We start from the raw sequence: 18931 nt of genomic DNA on the forward strand, positions 1-18931 counted from the left end.
AACCAATCAACGACCTTTGCCTTTTGAAAAAAAAAAGGTTTTCATTTTTTTCTTTATCTGTCAGTGTCAAATTGTTGTCAGCTTTCAATTTCAGTTCAGTTCTTCCTACTTGAGACATGAGAACAAAATGAGAATCTTTCAGCTTTCAGCAGTCACTCAGGCTTTCGCTCGGTTGGCTTGATTGAATTCACTTTATTTTCACCACTACTTAACTACGTAAAATGCAAAAATGTACTTGAAGTTGTTATAAAAATGTGCTAAATAAGTTTAAAATCCAAACCAAACATTATATACGATATTGTAAGACTAGATCTATGAACATACTAATTGATAGTGTTGATTGACATATTTTCTAATACTGTAAGTACTTACCCAAAAGGAGATTAGGTTTGGCAAGAGCTCTTTTTACAAAGTTCCACTTGCTACCTTTATTTTTATTACACATACTGTACAATACATATAAATTTACAGGTTTGCGAAGCATTAAAAACTGATAAATTGTACGTGACAAAAATGAACGACTCGCCAGAAAATAGTAGCAATAATGCTAACTCAGACATCGAGACCTTGGATTTTTTGCGCGAGGTGAAGTCTTCAACTTGCTTACTTTTGCCGACAACACCAAGTCCAACTCAATTAGAATTCAAACACCCTTTGTCTGAAGAAATGAGTGAACAGCCATTTCTCACCATTAATGATGATGACAACAATATTGGGAATTTGCAGAATTCAGGTACCTAATACCTTATACATTCATCTACACTAATATTGTAATAAAGGAGTTCTTGTAAGTTTTTGTGTAGGAGGTTATCTTTGGAACTATTCACTATAATTTCCAAAAATGCTTTCACCAGTATTCCTGCTGCTTCATTATTCTCGAGTTACTAAGGGCACTTTTTTCCTAATATTCCCATATGAGTGTATTCCATAATTTATAGATTGTTTACACTGTCAGAAATATAACGCAATTAATATAAAAGTTATTTTATGTAATTACAGTTATTCCGAATTTAAATACAGCTCAATGATTTGACTTTCAGCAGGTGATTCAAGTTCTTCAGCAGACTCTAACTCTGTAGTCCAAGATCCTGTTAGTGCACAACTTATAAACAATATCAGCATGTTGGATTATCAAACTCTGAGTAAGAACGGAGACCTCATTTTGGGACCTGTGAGTTTTAATTTAGTTTTTAATTTGTACGTGTACAACATTCATTTCCCGTTTTAAAAGTTTAAAAAAGATTTCATGCAAAAATTTTGAGATAAATAATATAGGTACTACCATATAATTTTCCATGATGAATTTCTATAAAATTTAACCTGTCAGCTACTCAGCAGTAGCCAGCTACCACACAACAATTGTTTATCTGTTGTGTTCCGATTCTCATACTCGATGGGTTAATAGGCATTAGATTGAATATAATCTGTGTGCTCGTAGATACAGCAGCCCATACATAGAAGCAATTTATCTTCTACTAGGACAAGAACCTGCTTGCTTTTGAGCAAAGCTAGCAAACCATTAGTAACACTTAAAAATAATGTTCCATAATTAAAATCATTTATTTAAATATATGGATGTTTCAATTAAGCCTTATATGTATTGGCTTAAGTGGTATAACTATATGAATGGTCACTATTCAATAGATTGATACAAAAAACAAAGAGCATTTTACAACTACAATTTAAAGACCAATTATATAAAGTTTTATGTTTTATTTTATAGGTTTTATAGGTTTTATGTTTTATTTATCTTAGTAGTTTAGTTCTTTGCAAACAATACTATAAGTTTTTTATTTTACTTGTCTGATTCCTAATCCTCGTGCATTTTATTCTTTACAGACTGAAGATTGCAAACTAAATGGGAATTTGAATGTAAGTAACAGAAAATTACCTAATTTTGTTAAATGGAATTGGAGAATAATTAGGAAAGTATTGTTATGGATTGTTCTGTCGGGCTTGATAGCTTGCCTGGCATCTATAGTCGCCATGGTGATTACCATGCCTCGACAGTGCAACCCGGACATCCCATGGTATCAAGGGAAAGTCTTCTATGAAATATTTCCAGCCAGTTTCAAAGATTCAAATAATGATGGAATCGGAGACTTCAAGGGAATCATTAAAAAACTGGATTACATTGAGGAGATGGGTGCTTCTGCAATCAGGCTCAATTCCATATTTGAAGCTCACAACTACCCCGAACAGTATTACAATGTAACATCTTTAATTAGAATTGCCAGAAGCTTAGGTACCATTGATGATTTTAAGCAGCTAGTTTCAGAGGTCCACCAGAGGAATATTTCTCTGATCCTTGATTTACCCGTTTTGTCTATGATCAAACCTCAGATAGGAAGTAACTCTACTAAAACATTTCTCTTTGCAAATGACACTATAATTGGCACTTCTGACATTACCACTGCTGCTATAGTCTATTGGGCGAAAGCTATAAAGGTCGACGGGTTTTATCTGATAAATCTAGAACATTTTGTTGAAGATATTAATTTTGGCAAAAGCCTCCAACATTGGAAACAGATTATTGGGTTCAATAAAATCTTGATGGCAAGTGAAAAGACATTGAATAGCGTTTCCGGAGATGCTCGCAACATCTTGTTGTCAAGGATTGATTTGATTGATGTTCACTTGGATCTACACAAAGATATCACTGGTTTGGTAGATAAAATTAATAACATGGTAACTGGCGACCTCTGGTCTAAACCGCACTATCCATGGGTGCACTGGAACATAGGGAATATGTACAGTGAAAGAATATCTACCAAACATATCAATAATACTTTAGCTTTGACCGCTTTGGAGTTTATGTTGCCTGGCACTGTCAACATATTCTATGGAGACGAGATAGGTCTTGGCGGCGTGCCTGTAGATGAAGTGGAGACAGATTTTCATGATCACCAACATATCCACAATCTAGTGCCAATGAGCTTTTCAGGAAGCGAGATTAAAGAAACCGTTGGAATCTTGCCTTGGAATTCAAAATCTGTATTGGAGCCAAAATATCATTTCTTGAATGTTATAAAGAGTTTTACGGAAGTTCGATTGAGCACTCCGACGATATACTTGAGAGCAATATATAAAGATGGCAACATACAGAAGAATATGGAGGTGGAGATTATTAGAGAATCCTTGGTTCTGATCGAGAGGAGGTATCCTCGCAGGAATGCTTGCGTGTTTGTCGGCAATCTGGGCAGCAAGCCCGTGACTACTGACCTGTCAGCCATGTTCTACGGGGGAACAGTAGTGGCCGCTACCAACAGCTCGCTTGTCGGACAAGTGCTGTATTTTGATCAGGTCACTTTCGCGCCAAATTCAGCCATTTTGTTCAAATTAGAAAAGTAATCATATACCGTACTTAGATTAGGCAATATTAAATATTATTAGTCATTACTAACGATAGACTTATTGTTAAATGTTTTAAGCGTAATCGTATTTTTTACAATTGATCAAACTATCTACTTAAGAAATTTATGGGAATATGTCTATCGGTCCAAGAGTATTGTTAATAAATAGTATTAGAGACCTTATAAAAATAGTATAGAATCTCCACTAAGATCAAAAAGCCTGTGAGGCTATGTAATCTCTGTTGAATCTCCTGTTGATTTTATTTAAATATTTTATCTCGTCATATTTGAGTGAAATGTGAGCTTAAGAGTGAAATGTTCGTATTGCTTATTAGTCAGACCAGATATTGTTGTAAACTATTATTTTTCGAACATTATATATAGTTGTGTTTAATAGATAGTAGTCAATATGCCATGATCAATTTTTTATTTAATTATGAATGTATTATTACCAAAGGATTTTTAAAGTGAGATAAATTTTACACGACCCTTTTAGATTAGAATGAAAACTGGTTAGTGACAAAAATACTCGTTTTGTTTTTTTTTTAAGTATACATTTAAACTAGTTTATTTTAAAAGTATTATGTGGTATAAGTAATGTTTTTTTAAATATCTACTTTGAAGAAATAAAAAAAATAAAAAAAAAACATGCCATATTTACCAAACTTTAATATACATTTGTACACATTGCAAACAAATAATTATTATGTACTTAGTATATCCAGACTGTATTATTATGTACACATGATTGTAAACAAAATAAATACCTTGCCGCTGCTATCTTTCCATCATTTACTGACTAAGTAACGACTTCAGATTTAGATATCTACACATAATTTATTCTATATCAGGTAATATTTTAAGGGAGAGTATTTTTCATATTTCAAGTAATGGTTGCTAAGATGATCACTATCACATAGTGATTTCACGTCATACATAAGCCGTAGGTACTTAATAATTTACCTAATCGTATTTCGTCATCGCACACGTCGTCGTGACTACCTTAAGCTAAGTACTAAATGATTCTACATAAAAAGAAAGGAATGTTTGAATTAAAATATCTTTCTCTTTATTTCTTCAACTGCCTAGGAAGTTCGGGTTTAAGACCGTTAGGCGTTATTAAATAAATGCGACTTTTACGATAATGCTACCAAAATGATAATAAAAATAGTGTTCGTTAGGAAACACATTGATTTGAAATTATTTGGGTAATGAAAATATAGTATTAAAAAGGTGGAAATGGATAAAAGGCATTTGTCGAGTAAAAAACTAATGAGGACAAAGATTTTTAAAATTAACACAACTGAATGTAATCCTAATTATGGGCGTTGTAATTGTACTGTAATGAAATAGGGGATCGACTTAAATATTCTGATATTGTAGTGTCTATTGTGATGTGCATTCAAGGTAAAGTCGACCTCCATCCATTTACGAATGAACGCGCGATCTGCACAATGAGCCATGATTGCGGTCAATCTACATACATTGCTTTATAAATACGCTATCAGCGAACTTTGTGTAACGTGGACGTGTACATTGTGTAGTTTCTAAGTTTTTTATTACCACTCGGAAAAATGTCGTAGGTACATTTTTCCGAGTGGTAATAAAAAACTTGAATTCGCCATTTTAGGTGAACTTTTAGCCGAAGACAATGAATTCCTGGCATATTTATGTTAACGGAAGGAAAAACTAAGTAATGCCATTGGGCCGCAATAATGGCTAATTAATATAATTAACGATACAATATTAATGTAAAAAAATATATATATCGGGTTACATTTTTTGATAACTAAAAATAACGAACAGCGTTGTTTCTTTGTGTTGCAAAACTAAACAAGTACATATGAATAATTATTATAACCAATATCTGATTAGCTTTGGCATTACGTAACTTTGACAATCAGTAGTCGAATAATATAATGAATTAAGCTAATTACAAGTTGTTACGGAAATGAGAACTACCTATAAAGTGATGGATCGTGTGGTCTTGTGTTGACGCTTGCTAAAAATACTTAATACAATGTGTGTGATTTAGAATTAAAAAATATGTTATTATTATCTTAAACTATTTGAATTACTAATCTGCATTTGTTAAAAAAAGTTAATACAGAAATTCAAAAGCGACACGTACCTAGTTTTAACATAGAAAAAAGCAATTAGTGTTTCTATTATTATTAAGTCAAAATATATTTTTTTGTAAAATTAAAAGCCAATATTTTTTGTTAACGGTATCCTTTAAATTCCTATAAAATAAACTGAACTTGAACGCGACTTGTGCTATGAAAAATAAAATAATCTGTGGTCGAAATTAGAACCTTTCATTTAGATTTAACCTTTTTTTACAAATGCAGAACTTAATCGGGTTTGATTAAGGTCAGTCTTTATATGGCATTAAATCGGTGGATGCAACCTCATAGCACTGGAAGGATTCACAAGAAGTAGGCGAGATATATCAATGTCATGAGCTAGGTTGTGTTTTTTTTACTTTCATTATACTTGGATGCATTACATAGGTGTTAGACATTGCCCTAGGAGTGTGATTCTCAGATCCAGGTAGTGCGGGAAGCTTATCTGTAGGATTTCGTATGAGCGTCTTCTTCTGGGGCACAATTGCTGATTTTTTTATGCTACACTCTTGTTTAATCTTTATTTCTAAATTATCGGTGGTGTTATTAACAGGCTTGGGGCACTTACGTTCACTTTCACAGTCTCTACCTGTTTGTTTACTTAACTTTGGAGCACCGAAAGCTTTAGTCTGTTTCAACAAAGATCGATCATTGCACAATGCCGCTATAAGAGGCAAGTCTAAATTCTTACTTTTTTCTCTAAGAGATTTAATGTCTAAATCACAATTAGTAGAGTCTTTAATTTTACTTGCACCCGCGACACTATGCACATTTGTATTAACACTTGGAATTTTAATTTCACGCAGATGTGTAGGGAGCTTCTTCTTGTGTTCATAGGGAGGTGGGGGGGGAGGAGGCATCCTCCTCATCTTTACAGGAGGCGGTTCTTTCACATTCGACACATTATCTTCAACCGTGGCACGAATGAAGTTGGATTCAGGTGTATGTGTAGGAAGTACAGGTTCAAAATTGATCGAGTGATTGCTCAGCGAGTTTCTGCTCGTCAGAGAATACCAGCTGCTACGTTGCCCTGGTAACTGCACGTAGGAGTCTGACAGATTTTGTATAGATCCGTACATAGAAGGTGGAGACATTGATGAGGACAAGAATGGAGTACTTCTGTATTGAAGACCATTTTTATTATGCATGTTCGATCTCGATTCAGTAAGCTTATGATCGAGATAATTTTGTTGTGATATCAAAGGATCTTGTAAAGGGTAATAGACATAATCTACGTCGCTATACAGCTGTTGATGGAACATTGGGTTGTGAGGTGGTGGCGGTGGAGGTAGTCTGGTTTCGGGCGGCGGCGGCGGCAGGCGAGTGCGTCGTGGCGGCGGGGGAGGCGGCGGCAACTTCATCATAGCTACGAGCAAATTTGAATCGATACCATGAGGTGGCAATTCTCTCGATGGCGAAAGAGTAGTTCCTTGTTCTAATTTAGATCTCTCTGCTCTGCGGCTTGAAGCTTGATGTCTTTTGGACTTCTGGAAACGATGCTCGACAACCATCGGACTTGCGAATGTTCTTCCACAAGACGTGTTAACGTCACCGGCTTCCGCTTTTAGTATTGTAATCATAGGTTTAGAAGTAACAAGCCTTGCTGCTACCTCTTCATTGTCTTCGGCTTGCTTCAAAGATGTCATTGATGATGACGTTCCTGGATACGCAGGAGGTGCCTTCATGGGTGCGGAAGTACAAGAGCCTAAAGTTTTGTGTTTAAATTCGTATGGTGGTGGCGGTTTATTGTACATTTTTGGTTTACACATTACGTCATTTGTGTCAGCAATATTGGGAAGGGATAAATTGAGCAATTTTCTACTATCTTTTCTTGCTGGAGGGGTAGGAGGACGATCGAAAAATGATGTGTTGGGATAGTTGTCATCTGAAGGTGCAGTATCTTCATGACCCTGAAGATAACTATCTCCAGAAAATGGGATGGGTAATCTAACATAGTCAGATACAGAGTCTAAAGTATCACTCACTGATTGGCTTTTTGGATACACACCTCGTCCTACAATTAAATCACTTAATTCACTTGCAGTGAGTAAATTATGCTTGTTATCAGTTGGATCACTGCCGTCCCCATGAAAGGAAACCGTGCTTACATTAGAGTTAGTTCGTTCTCTAAATAAATTTTCACCTTCGTCAAGACCTTTTTTTGAAAAGTTTGATGCTCCATCTACACAGTCTGTATCGGATAGAATTCGTAATCGAGGCGTTACATTAGAAAGACAAGATCGTGAAGATTTATTTTTCAATATAGAGGAGACGCTGTCAAAATCAGCAAGATCGTTATCCTTCGTTGGTTTGTAACTATCGTAGTGAGAGCCACTATAATCTGTTCGGCTGTCCTCTGATAGCGCGTCCATTTTTGAGCGTGTAGTTAGTTCTGAGCTACCCATTGTGTATACACCACTTGTTTCGCTAGATGCAGCTACAGTCACAGGCTGTCCTAGTCCGTCGTACAGTGCTGAAGCTGTGTCTTGAGAATATTCAACATCTATACCAACTGTACTGTTATCGCTTAACATAGAGTTTTGGGCTGTATGACTGAAACCTAATTCTAAACTGCTCGCATTTGAGGCTCTGCTTAGTGTGCTTAGACCTGCTCTTGCCATGATCACTGTGCTACATGAAGATGAACATTGAGATCCTGTACACTTTAATTTATTGGATATTGGGCTGCCGCTATCAGTATTTTTTTGTTCAGAGAGAGCATTTGTTTCTTCTTGTGAAATTGTGCAGTTCGAAACCATATTCATGGAACTAATTTCATTATTAGAGGCTATGTCACTTTCTGTTTTCGAATTTTTTAGTCGGCCTTTGCTTTTCTGAAGTTTTAGAGACGAAGTTTTGTTCAATGGCTCGTCTTGTGATATTTGACGTATAAAATAAGAGTTTGAGCAGTCTAATAAATGAGCAAATGCTAAACTTTCTGTTGAAGGTGCTGGAGGAGAGTCTATCATTATTTCTAGTTCATCTTCTGATTGTACCCTGTCGCTTACAATGCCTGACGTAGTATTGGAGCTTGTAGTTGATATAACAGATATTCTCTGTTCACTTTTATTGTGGTTATTATATTGGAAACTTAAAGACTTTGAATAGCCATAACACACCTTTCGCTCTTCTTCTTCCCGTCTTTGTATATCGTTGAATTTTGGACCAATTTTCATAGAAAATTGATGAGTTTCTTTGCAAAGCGCGAAAAGATATTTGCTTTTTTCTTCACTTGACGAGTACAGTATAATTTTTTCTTCTTCTGATCTTATTTCAAACTTTTTTCTATCAAAGCTTAACTTTCCGATTGAACTCCAGATGAAATTGGACAATGGTCCATTATCAGGTAAAATTTTTATGCCTTTAGCTGTGACGAGTAACCAAACGGTTCCTGGGTCTGGTTCGGACTTTGATTGCTTTAGTCGGTACCTATGCGAGTTGACTGAGTCTGGAAGAAGGCATACTTCACGAATGAATCTTATTTTTGCGTCAGTTTTTGAGAGGCCTCTGTGTTCCCGATGGCAGGCCCTCATCGCAGCAGATACCCAATCACCCGTGAGAGAAGCAGGTGCATATTCTTCTACTTTGAAATAATCCCTTTCTTCATAAGTGTCGGCGTCGCCATATTCTGCTTGCAAGGCGAGGCCGGTGAGCAGCAAGAGCACCTCGGCGGGAAGAGCGTCTCTCGTGCGGATGTTATGCCGGAGTTGCAAGAAATACAAATGGCGCCCAACCTCATCGTGCAAAAGTAGAGGACTTTCTACGTGAAATTGTACCACCAAGTGCAATTCGAGGAGTGGTTTTCCATTTGCATCCAGACCCTGAAATTAAAGTAATTATATAACTAGAAGTAAAATACAAATGTCTTAAGTAAGTTATCTTTTGTAAATGTATGTAATGTATTGCTAAAAGGATACATATTGTGTACCGTTCTATTTAGCTAAATAAATAAATAATTATTTCATTAATAAAGTAATCTACTTACATGAGTGTGGGACGATCTCCAGCTCTTCGGAGCATATTTTGATAACTTACTCTCCAAATCAACAAACAAGTACTCTCCATCTGAAAATAATAATTTTATTTCTTTAATACGAATTATTAATGAACCCAAACTCTAAAAGTTCAAACTCCAAAAAAATTATTGTTAACATGACGTATGTAGTATTGTGTGACAAATTGATGCGAAGTATGGCTTAAACATATGCAAACGCTATGTAGAATGATTACACAACAGCCTTTTGTTTGCATAGCCATGATGATAGCAGGTTGGAATGTTATAATCTTATGCGGGGAAAAATAGTTCTCTAGTCACGCGCGCTGAAGACCGTGAAACACGAAAAAGAAGAAACTATGATTATGAGAGCTTACTTTGCATAATAGCTAATCCGAAGAGATCGGTGTCGGTCATGCCTTGTAGCTGGGCATGGGCGCTGGCCAAGGATTTGAGCTCCTTGACCCTGGCCTTGGCTTCGACGACGAAGTGGATCGGTTGAGGTTGCCCGGGCATGCGCAGAGAGAGGAGGCGGGCGCCCGCGCCGAGCGCGCGCGCTTCGCCGCCCAGCGGCCCTCGAACCGAACACAGAGCACGCATGTCGCATCTCGAGACCACTGTTACCCGCCCTGAAACAAAAGTCAATATTTTAATTGCCATTTGAACACAGAGGCAGCGACCTTATTGTGCGTACTTATTTGCTTTACATGTCATTTGAAATAGCACTTTCTTTCTTGAATAGTAAAGTACAATTTAAATTGAGGATGCTAGTAAAACTTCAGAATATGATAGATCCAGGCCACCAAACCAAAATCTGTGTCTAGCGCATAGCATTTAATTCGATGGTCTAGCATGTTTATTTAATAGTTAAGTCAGCACTTTTAATGTAAATATAACTTGTAATGTTTCCGTGTCGGACTGGGAACGAAGTAAAAATATAGAAACAGCCTACTGCTTTTCTTTTCGTGAATATTTTAAGTTTTGAACTGATAAATTATTATTACAGGCGATGGGCTAGCAATATGGGCGATGGGCTATCTAAATCACAATTTCAACAATTTATTAAGCCCACCATCCAGCTAATTTTGGCCATCGAGTCTAATATCTTGTACTCTCTGTGTAAGGCATAAAGACTTGATATATAGGTACATGTATATACATGTATATCTGTACCTGTTTTCCATTGACCCAGCTTTTTTTTGCTGGACGCTCTTAATTTGAATGTTATAGACATATCATTTAATAGAATTGCATTTATTGCACTTTTACATCATACAAATCAAAGAAAGACAAGTATAATGCAACAAGCGATATATTTTTTTAGTATTACATTTATATGTAAGACCTTAAAATTTGTTTCTTTTTTCAAATGTATCCAGCCACTATTAGAAAACAAATACAAATCCTGATTAAAAAATTTTAACCCATAAGTTTTGGCATTATAGATAAAAGAAAATTTATTTATTTTATCTATGTTTGGCATAATATCTTTGTTTTTTTGTTTACCTATATTTTTTATGCCTTACATGGAATTATACTAACATAAAGATGCATAAAGATTATACTAATTAATGAAAAGTGATGGCTCTAGAGAGTTTGCATCCCTCTGGGGCTTCGTACTTATGGGGGCAAATGTGCAATGAGAGCAACCATTCTGTTCTTTCTGATAATAATCAGATAATTAAATAAAATCTTTCTAATAATTTTAGAAATAAGAGTGAATCTGAATATAAATTTGTTGCCTTATAATAATTGTAAGGCATTTATTGCCTTATATAAAGACTTTAGGGCGTTCGCCATCTGCGTCACTCATCCGGCTTTCTAAACTATTTATTTATATATTTAGTATTTGAATCAAAATTAAATTATATTAATATTTCTCAATTCCAAAGAAGTAATTACTTACATCGTGAGGTTCACTGAGTACCTAAGTAAAATTATGTAGGTACCTCAGTTATAAGTTTTGCTTCAATCTAAACTATGACAATTGTTTAAATCAATGATTTACCATTACGTAGTTTAAAACCGTATGCACTTTCCTTAAAGCGGCTGCGGTGAAGGAATGTCGGATCCGCGCCATCTGTGCATTCCAATAACTTTTTTTACAATACAATCTCCTTTTCGCTACCTGCTGCACTGTGCCGCATTGTGGCATTTACGCAGCTGATGTATTATATTTCTAAAATTGTTTTATTTTTATGCTGCGCTGGCAGGACCGGAACAGTTTCCTATTCCCTATTATTATTATACTTTTTCTTCTTTTTGATTGTAAGCGTAATCAGAATTAAACTTTCGCGTTACATTAAATAACATGCGCGTGTATAGGTAAGTATAATATTTTATAAGTGTTTCGAATATCCTTTGTCGTTTCTCAATTTAATAGAAAAAACTTTTTTTAGCTAAAATATACATTTAGATTATAGCCCTTAATAATACTGCGAAAGAAATGGTTTTACATTAGTTCATGTACATTCCTACTAGTTTCAAACAGGGTTCCGTTCGTCAGTCGTACGTAAGTACATTAATCTTAAATTTTACCACTATTTTATACCGAAGTAACTATGTACACATTATTTCATAATCAAGTTCTCTATTATGAAATGGTTAGTATAATGGCATTTTAGTTATATGGCAAGCGAAGGTAGTGTTGATAAGAAAACCATAACCTAGGTACTTTTGGAGGATAGGATAAAGTTAGATTAATATGAAGCTTTCAAATGTATTATTAGGTATTAGAATAGTAAATAATATGATACCTAGTTATATCATATAGGTACTATTTTATGGCTTTATATATTATTTGCATACATATGTCCCTATGTAAGTGCGTATATAAATATTTTACGTTTTATTCTTAGATTATTTTTATTCCTTCCATTAACCTCAATTCATTAACAATTCGCCAAGTTTGGCCCACGCGATATCTAAAACTCACTTGAATGTAAGGTAGGTATACCTATTATAAAACGTTTATTGGAATGTAGAACCACAAGATCAGGTTCTAAAAAACTAGACGCGAATAAATTTCATCCCATCCGGTACCTCTGCTCTGGTCTCTGCATCCGGTGCCTCTTGATAGCCATACCATAAGAACATGTTTTTTGTTTTAGTAATGCGCGATAGTTTGTGATGGCAGCGCGGGTGGGTACGGGGAGGGAGGGGCAGACCGCGACCGGTCCACGGCTCGAGCAAGCAAGGGTGTGCGCGGGGTGAGGCGGGCGCTACGTAAGCGCGGTAGCAGCGGATGGCGACGCGTGGAATGCGGACGACCTTCAGATGCCGAGCGCCCCTCCCCAACTACTCCAGCCGCATCTTGCGTCCTCGCATACCTAAGGCCGTCGCTGCCTCTTCGACATCTCGACACCTTTTGACACTCACAAATTGTCATCATGATAATTGACGGAATTTTAAACACAATCATATACCTCCATCCACACTTAAATACGTCATCAATGTTTTCCGCATTGTAAGTGTTTATATGCAATAAACTGACTTTTTAGACATATATGTATGCATCGAATCGTTAACGATCTTGAGAATTCTATAATTTTGCTGTTTAGAAAATAGATTAACAGCTAAATTAAAAATGTTGTCTAGAATGAATCTTTCTACCCCTACAAGAACTGGAAAGAACATATAAAATGTGAGAAAAACGATACCGCCAAAATAAATACGTTTTTCCACGGGTACCAAAGAGAATGCACTTTTTACTGTTCTACATTCGAAGGATTCATTACTTAGGTACCCAAAATAGGCGACTATAAGGAAAATTCAATAAAACAAGTAATATTTTATCTCTATGTATAAGTAAAATTTATAGACAAACTGAATAAACTCGTAACATTCCATTTTAATGTATCGTTTATTATTTTGCCTTAGGCCTTAAAAAGTTATCAAAAACCAAATACCTAAATAATAAAATAGTCGTAAGTGAAGGCAGGCAATCATTGTGGACCGAGCATCAGGAAATTTGGAGCGTTTTCGATATTGACATACCTACCTATCTAATCCTTTGAAAAGCCTTTCCGTGATGAGAATTTACTAAAATAGGGCCAAAAATAAGTAAATTATGGAAGATTTCTCTAATATTACTTATATCCCTGCGTTTATACCCGTTTTCAATATTTGTATCTACTATAAACTCTACATTTTATACCAAAAATAATTTTATCGAGAAATTCATAGTTTGATAATTACTTGGTAATTACCCCTTACCAAACTTTATATATCATTTTGGTATATAAAGTTTGGACTAGCTTGACCAATATTATTATAAAGAGGTAAGAGTTTGTGAGTTTGAGGCGGGTAATCTCCGAAAATACCAAAGCGACTTCAAAAATTGTTTCACCATAAGAAAGGTACATTATCCAAGATTGCTATAGGCTATATTTTATCTCAAAATTTCCACGGTAAACAACCCGGACAACATCTAGTTTATATAAGTCTGTGAGCTTGACTGAGACGGTGCCAAAATGAGCCAGCTTAGTGGGCCCTGTAACTACCTACATAGGGTATGTATATATTTTTTAATATTTCTCCATAATCGTTTTGGGTCTAACTGGGAGACTGATTGCGGTCAAATTGTATGGTAATAGGACTCGGCTTATTATATAACTTAACAATAAAATTATATCTTTTATATATCATCATAATGATAAAATTTTTCGAGCTAAATCTAGTTGTTCAAATTATTTAAAATGAAAGAACGAAATTTCTGCATTTCTTTACTACCAAGTTGAGTATTTCATTCATGAATTGTATTTATGCATTGTAGGTTATATTCAAACGTCGTCGGCGCACCATGTTAGTTACTACTGGCTAGATTGGGGGAAATATATACTGTATAAGTATCTAATTACAATAAATGCATTCTTCTTATACTATATTATTATACAAGTTAAACGGCAGATAAATATTTTATTATTATATATATATTTAGAATTTAGTGAATTTCATAAACCGTACGGTTACGGTCCGGTCATAATGGGTAATATAATTAAAATAATATAAAGTGGCAATTATGGATATGGTCCTCTGCCAGGAACTTCGAGTCTTCGGTTAACATCACTACAACAACTACACCATTACAATAAATATATTATTTGGGCGCCAAATATGTGACGCGCCCAGGGTGTCCGGTTGGTTTTGGCCGGCCCAGTTTGCACGATGGCATCAAAGCATCTAGCTATCAAGGAATTAGTAGGTACTCCGTCGAAGTACTTATTAAATGCTAACTATACATTGAGCGTTCAATCATAAGCCTTAAAAGTCAATTTACCATGACGATGTTAGTTTGCACGTGTCTGATAGAGGCTGTGCTCATAAATAAATATTGTGTTATCAGCTAACGTTTCAGAAAATTTAAAACCTTTGTTACATTTGAAATAACAATGATAGTGAAGAAATGAACCTGCAAGAAAATTAAAAATGATTCGAGAAAGCCCAGATATGACGTACCTAGGTATTACGCGTACATATTCCACCATCATCGCATGTAAATACGGAGTACGTTTCGACGTGCGTCTGGTGTCGTTTTGTACGTTTTGTAATATTATTAAAACTTGGTATTGAAGATATTAAAATCCAATTCATGTACAGACTTCAGAAACAAAAAATAAATAAGTCATAGCGTTTTGGAGATAGAAATGTGCAAGAAATAGGAATTCACAGATTTGTATTATAAATCACAGATTTATATTATACATTTCTATACAGAATATTAAGTAAGTACTTATTCTGTTTAGGAATTCGTTCTCTTGTGCGCGTAAGTAGGTACTTTGGGATACGTTATATGTTATATCCACTATAATGAATAAAATTGAAGTGTCTGTCTGTAATTTTAAAATAACTTCATTTTTCAAATTGCATAGATGGCACGTTTCCATTATCTAAATATATTCTTTTTAGAATTTTTGACTGTCTTTTAAAGGTAATCTTTGGACTGGTTATCCTATTTCAATGGGAGTTCGCTAAGATTAAGATCGGTTAGGCAGAGGCGTGGATTTGATTCCCGTTCGATTTGAAAACTTTTTCATGACATTAGGTAGGTACTACTTCTGAAAAGATCTCGGAGCATAGTATACAAGTAATTTTCATCTCGGAAAATCAACCAACGTGAGATTTTATACTTAGATATATTTGCTGTTAGTGAAAAACTAATAAGGCTTTAAGTAAGTTATTGGATTTTAAAAATTACACCCCAAAAATGGCTGAAATATGTTGACTCTTTTTTGGAAGGAAATTCACGTATTACATTCAATATTATTATATGGTAATTTTTATATACATGACATCTAATAATCACAATATTGTATATAAACAAACAAATCTGTTAGGTACCATATTCCAACTTAAAACTTTGCCAAGCACTAACCGCACCAAGCACTAACCGCAAGTAGACTTGAAGTTTTTATAAGAAGTTTAATCAGATTTTCAGAAATAAAATTTTATTACTCTTGTTACTTATGTACTTAGCTAGTTTGAAAATAAACATTAGAAATTGAAAGAACGAAGTAAGATTTTGGCTGTACAGAATGTTCCATTTTACAAGGCGAAATTACAAAGAAGCGAATTTCCAACAAAAAGAATCAAAAGTAAATTATAGTAAATATTAGTGTAGTAATATAGTAGAAATAAGTACCTCCTATATACAGACAATAGTATCTAACTATGCACGTTAAAGTCAGTCAAGTTGGTACAGAAGCAGCAATTTAACGATTAGGTATGTCATTAACTATTTTCATATTACTTAATTATTGGGCTAAAAAACAAATGTAGACTTGACGCAAAGAAAATAAATTAAGCTTTACTTAGGCATTTGTTTATTTTATTCTTAGGTACTTATGTTACAAAGTGACGGCACTATTCAGCGTAGATGAAGCAACAATATAAAAAGTCCATGGGAGCAACAACTTTTCTAATTCGCGAATTAGCGCTAAGTATGTATATCTTGACTTTAGCAGCTGTAGTAATCGAAAATTTCTTTAAAATATCATTCAAGGTATAAGTAGTAAAAATAAGGCTTTCAGTCGTCGAGTTCAGTAGTTTTCTCGTTACCACAATAGGTGCAATACTTTATTTTGTTGTTGTCTTGATATGAAACCACAGAAACATTACATTAATCAATCACTTCATCCAAGAGGTAGGTTTCGATATTCGGTTATGAATTTTAGTCTTATGAAATGTTTTGATGTCCTACCTTCTAAATTCAATTGTCCCTTAGAATTGTTTAGAATGCAACAGAAAATATATATACCTAGGTAAGAATTAAGAAGCATAATATCATAGGAAAGCACAGTACTTATTATAGAAAAGAAGTTGTGATGAATAAGCAGATAGATATGGAATGTCTTTAAACCATCTATCTTAAATGCGTTACGCTGACGCATCCTAAGGATTCCTACGTAATACAGACAGGTTAAGTAATTACATTTTGTCCACAATTTTTTTATCTAATTATCTAAATTCGAACGATAATTTGTACAACTTCTTTTGCTCGCTACGTCGAACGTAGTTTTTGAATTCCACGGGATGATGGAATGTAGATGAAGAATGAGCATATCGAACATCTGCATCATTGGATAGGCTGCTGCGGTGGTGCTCTGCATCTGAAGGAAGGGTGCGCGGGCGCGGGGTCAGCGGCCGCGGCGCGCTCGACCTGGGCGCGCGGAATTCAAGCTATGCGTATGAAATGAAAGTGGCCGCATCGTGAAAGCGCGCGCATCCACTGTGGCCGTCCAAAATATCGTAGGTGTCCGCTAAACTCACCATGAAGAGACAAATCCAATTTTGGTAAATTTATTGACACAATATTTCCATGTAAACCGCATCCATTGGCACTTCACTTCACTGTTCGCGCGATGTTAGAAAAGGGATAGGCCGTGTCTCCGAGCGCGCCAAGTCTGTGAGCGCGCAAGATCAACTGAGTGAGTGCGGCGAGCGAAGCGGGCGCGTGGGTCGGTGAAGGCACGCGCGGGGCGCGCCTCGGCTTCGGCACTTCGGCTCGGTGGAATGCGGCAAGATAGTGGCGCGGTACCGAGGCCCGCTGTAGGCTGGCGGCTGGAGCCTCCGCGGACTGCGGCTCCACGCCATCACCGGATGGAATGCGCGCAATTGATTTTCTGACCATTAAAAGAATGAGCTTGTGACGCACAGCCTTATCTCAAAGACGGAAATCAAGGCTTCTACCGTTTAGTACCTACCTCTCTATTTAATTACAAAATATCTGTCTTATATACCTACTTACAATATCATATGGCAAAATTAGGACCCCTGCTTATAGGTGCTATTCTGGGACACCCTTAAATAAAATCCCCAATCTAAAATAAAAATATATAAACTATTTTAACTATGTAACCGATTAGTTGATTAAACTTTGATAACACCCCTATCTAAATAGAGAAAATTGGTAGATAGGTACTTGGATGCCAGAACCATTATATAATATGATGAAGTAGGTAAAAGTAAAAGGGGGAGGACTTCCCTCCCATTAGTGGGATATTGCAGGCTGCTAATGGTTCATATTGTTTTAAATGATGTTGTAAATACACCATGCCATGCATGTAATATAGAGAGCTCACCTAACAAGATATTTGTTAGGCCTAAATATTACGAAAAATCCTAATTAAAATTCAAACCATCTATTTTCATAACAGGATAATCCCGGATTTCCGTGATAAGAAGGAACCTCGCGAGTAAGCAAGAATGTGACAAAAGCTTATGTTACGTGGCCCGAAAAAAAATTCTACGATCGGCTAGTCTGGAACTTTGTCGTCCAAAATCTGATAGCAGAACTTCCTGTGTTTTTTGTTTTGATATAAAAAGTACAGTTTTTCATACACACACGTGCTAATGTATCCACAACACAATATATTTTTTGAACTTACTGCTAACGTTTACTCACTGAGTAATAGGAATATCATGGATCAAGGGCTGAATGGGTCAATGGTATCAATATAGTACCCTAAGGTCTGGAAGTTCTCCCAAAAAGCAGGAATGATGTGGTCTTTAGTGAAAATTTAATATTTTTCAGGCGTCATAAAATCACAGCCTAATCTTCAAAGTCTGACGAAAACTTCCCGAGATTGAAGTTGTTGAAAAATAGTTTGTAAATTATTTTTAGTGTTTTAGTGAGTTGACTATCTAATTAGATTACTTTAATCGAATTAAATTGTAAGACTAATTAGGTTACGTTTGTTTAAAAGTAATTAAGAATATGCGTTAACACAATTTACAAGTAATTGTGTGTATGTTATTGTAATTTAATTGTAATTGTACATTAATATTTTTCCCATCACTGACATTTGGTTATTCAAATATCTAGTTCATGGAATTAGTAGGTACTGAAGTTCTTACTAAATCCATGATCTAGTTATATTCATGTATTTCGTTTTGTCTCGTTTTGCTAGAAAACTACATAAATAATATTTAAAATAAATGTTTTTTTCTATTTTTTATCT

The 18931-nt window shown here is 35.3% G+C and overlaps 2 protein-coding genes across 3 annotated transcripts; one reads left to right on the forward strand and one right to left on the reverse strand.

The window, feature by feature from the left end:
• The first annotated feature begins 73 nt into the window (after window positions 1-73).
• Window positions 74-4131, forward strand: LOC128676742 (uncharacterized). 2 transcript variants are annotated; one of them, XM_053757043.1, is made up of 4 exons: window positions 74-360; window positions 472-733; window positions 1041-1171; window positions 1840-4131. In XM_053757043.1, exons 2-4 carry the CDS (start codon window positions 514-516, stop codon window positions 3349-3351), a joined length of 1863 nt encoding a protein of 620 aa, XP_053613018.1. In that variant the 5' UTR covers window positions 74-360; window positions 472-513; the 3' UTR covers window positions 3352-4131. The 2 variants fall into 2 exon arrangements, with proteins under 2 accessions (XP_053613018.1, XP_053613019.1); XM_053757044.1 differs by having other exon boundaries at window positions 117-360; window positions 1044-1171.
• On the reverse strand, window positions 3886-17568 carry ex (expanded). Its single transcript, XM_053757041.2, has 4 exons — window positions 17241-17568; window positions 9851-10102; window positions 9465-9544; window positions 3886-9300 (listed from the first exon to the last, which is right to left on the reverse strand). The coding sequence occupies exons 2-4, from the start codon at window positions 10071-10073 to the stop codon at window positions 5812-5814; spliced, it is 3792 nt and encodes a 1263-aa protein (XP_053613016.1). The 5' UTR covers window positions 10074-10102; window positions 17241-17568; the 3' UTR covers window positions 3886-5811.
• Window positions 17569-18931: the final 1363 nt, after the last annotated feature.

Source organism: Plodia interpunctella, chromosome 16 (genome assembly GCF_027563975.2).
Source record: "Plodia interpunctella isolate USDA-ARS_2022_Savannah chromosome 16, ilPloInte3.2, whole genome shotgun sequence".
NCBI classification, from domain to species: Eukaryota; Metazoa; Arthropoda; class Insecta; order Lepidoptera; family Pyralidae; genus Plodia; species Plodia interpunctella.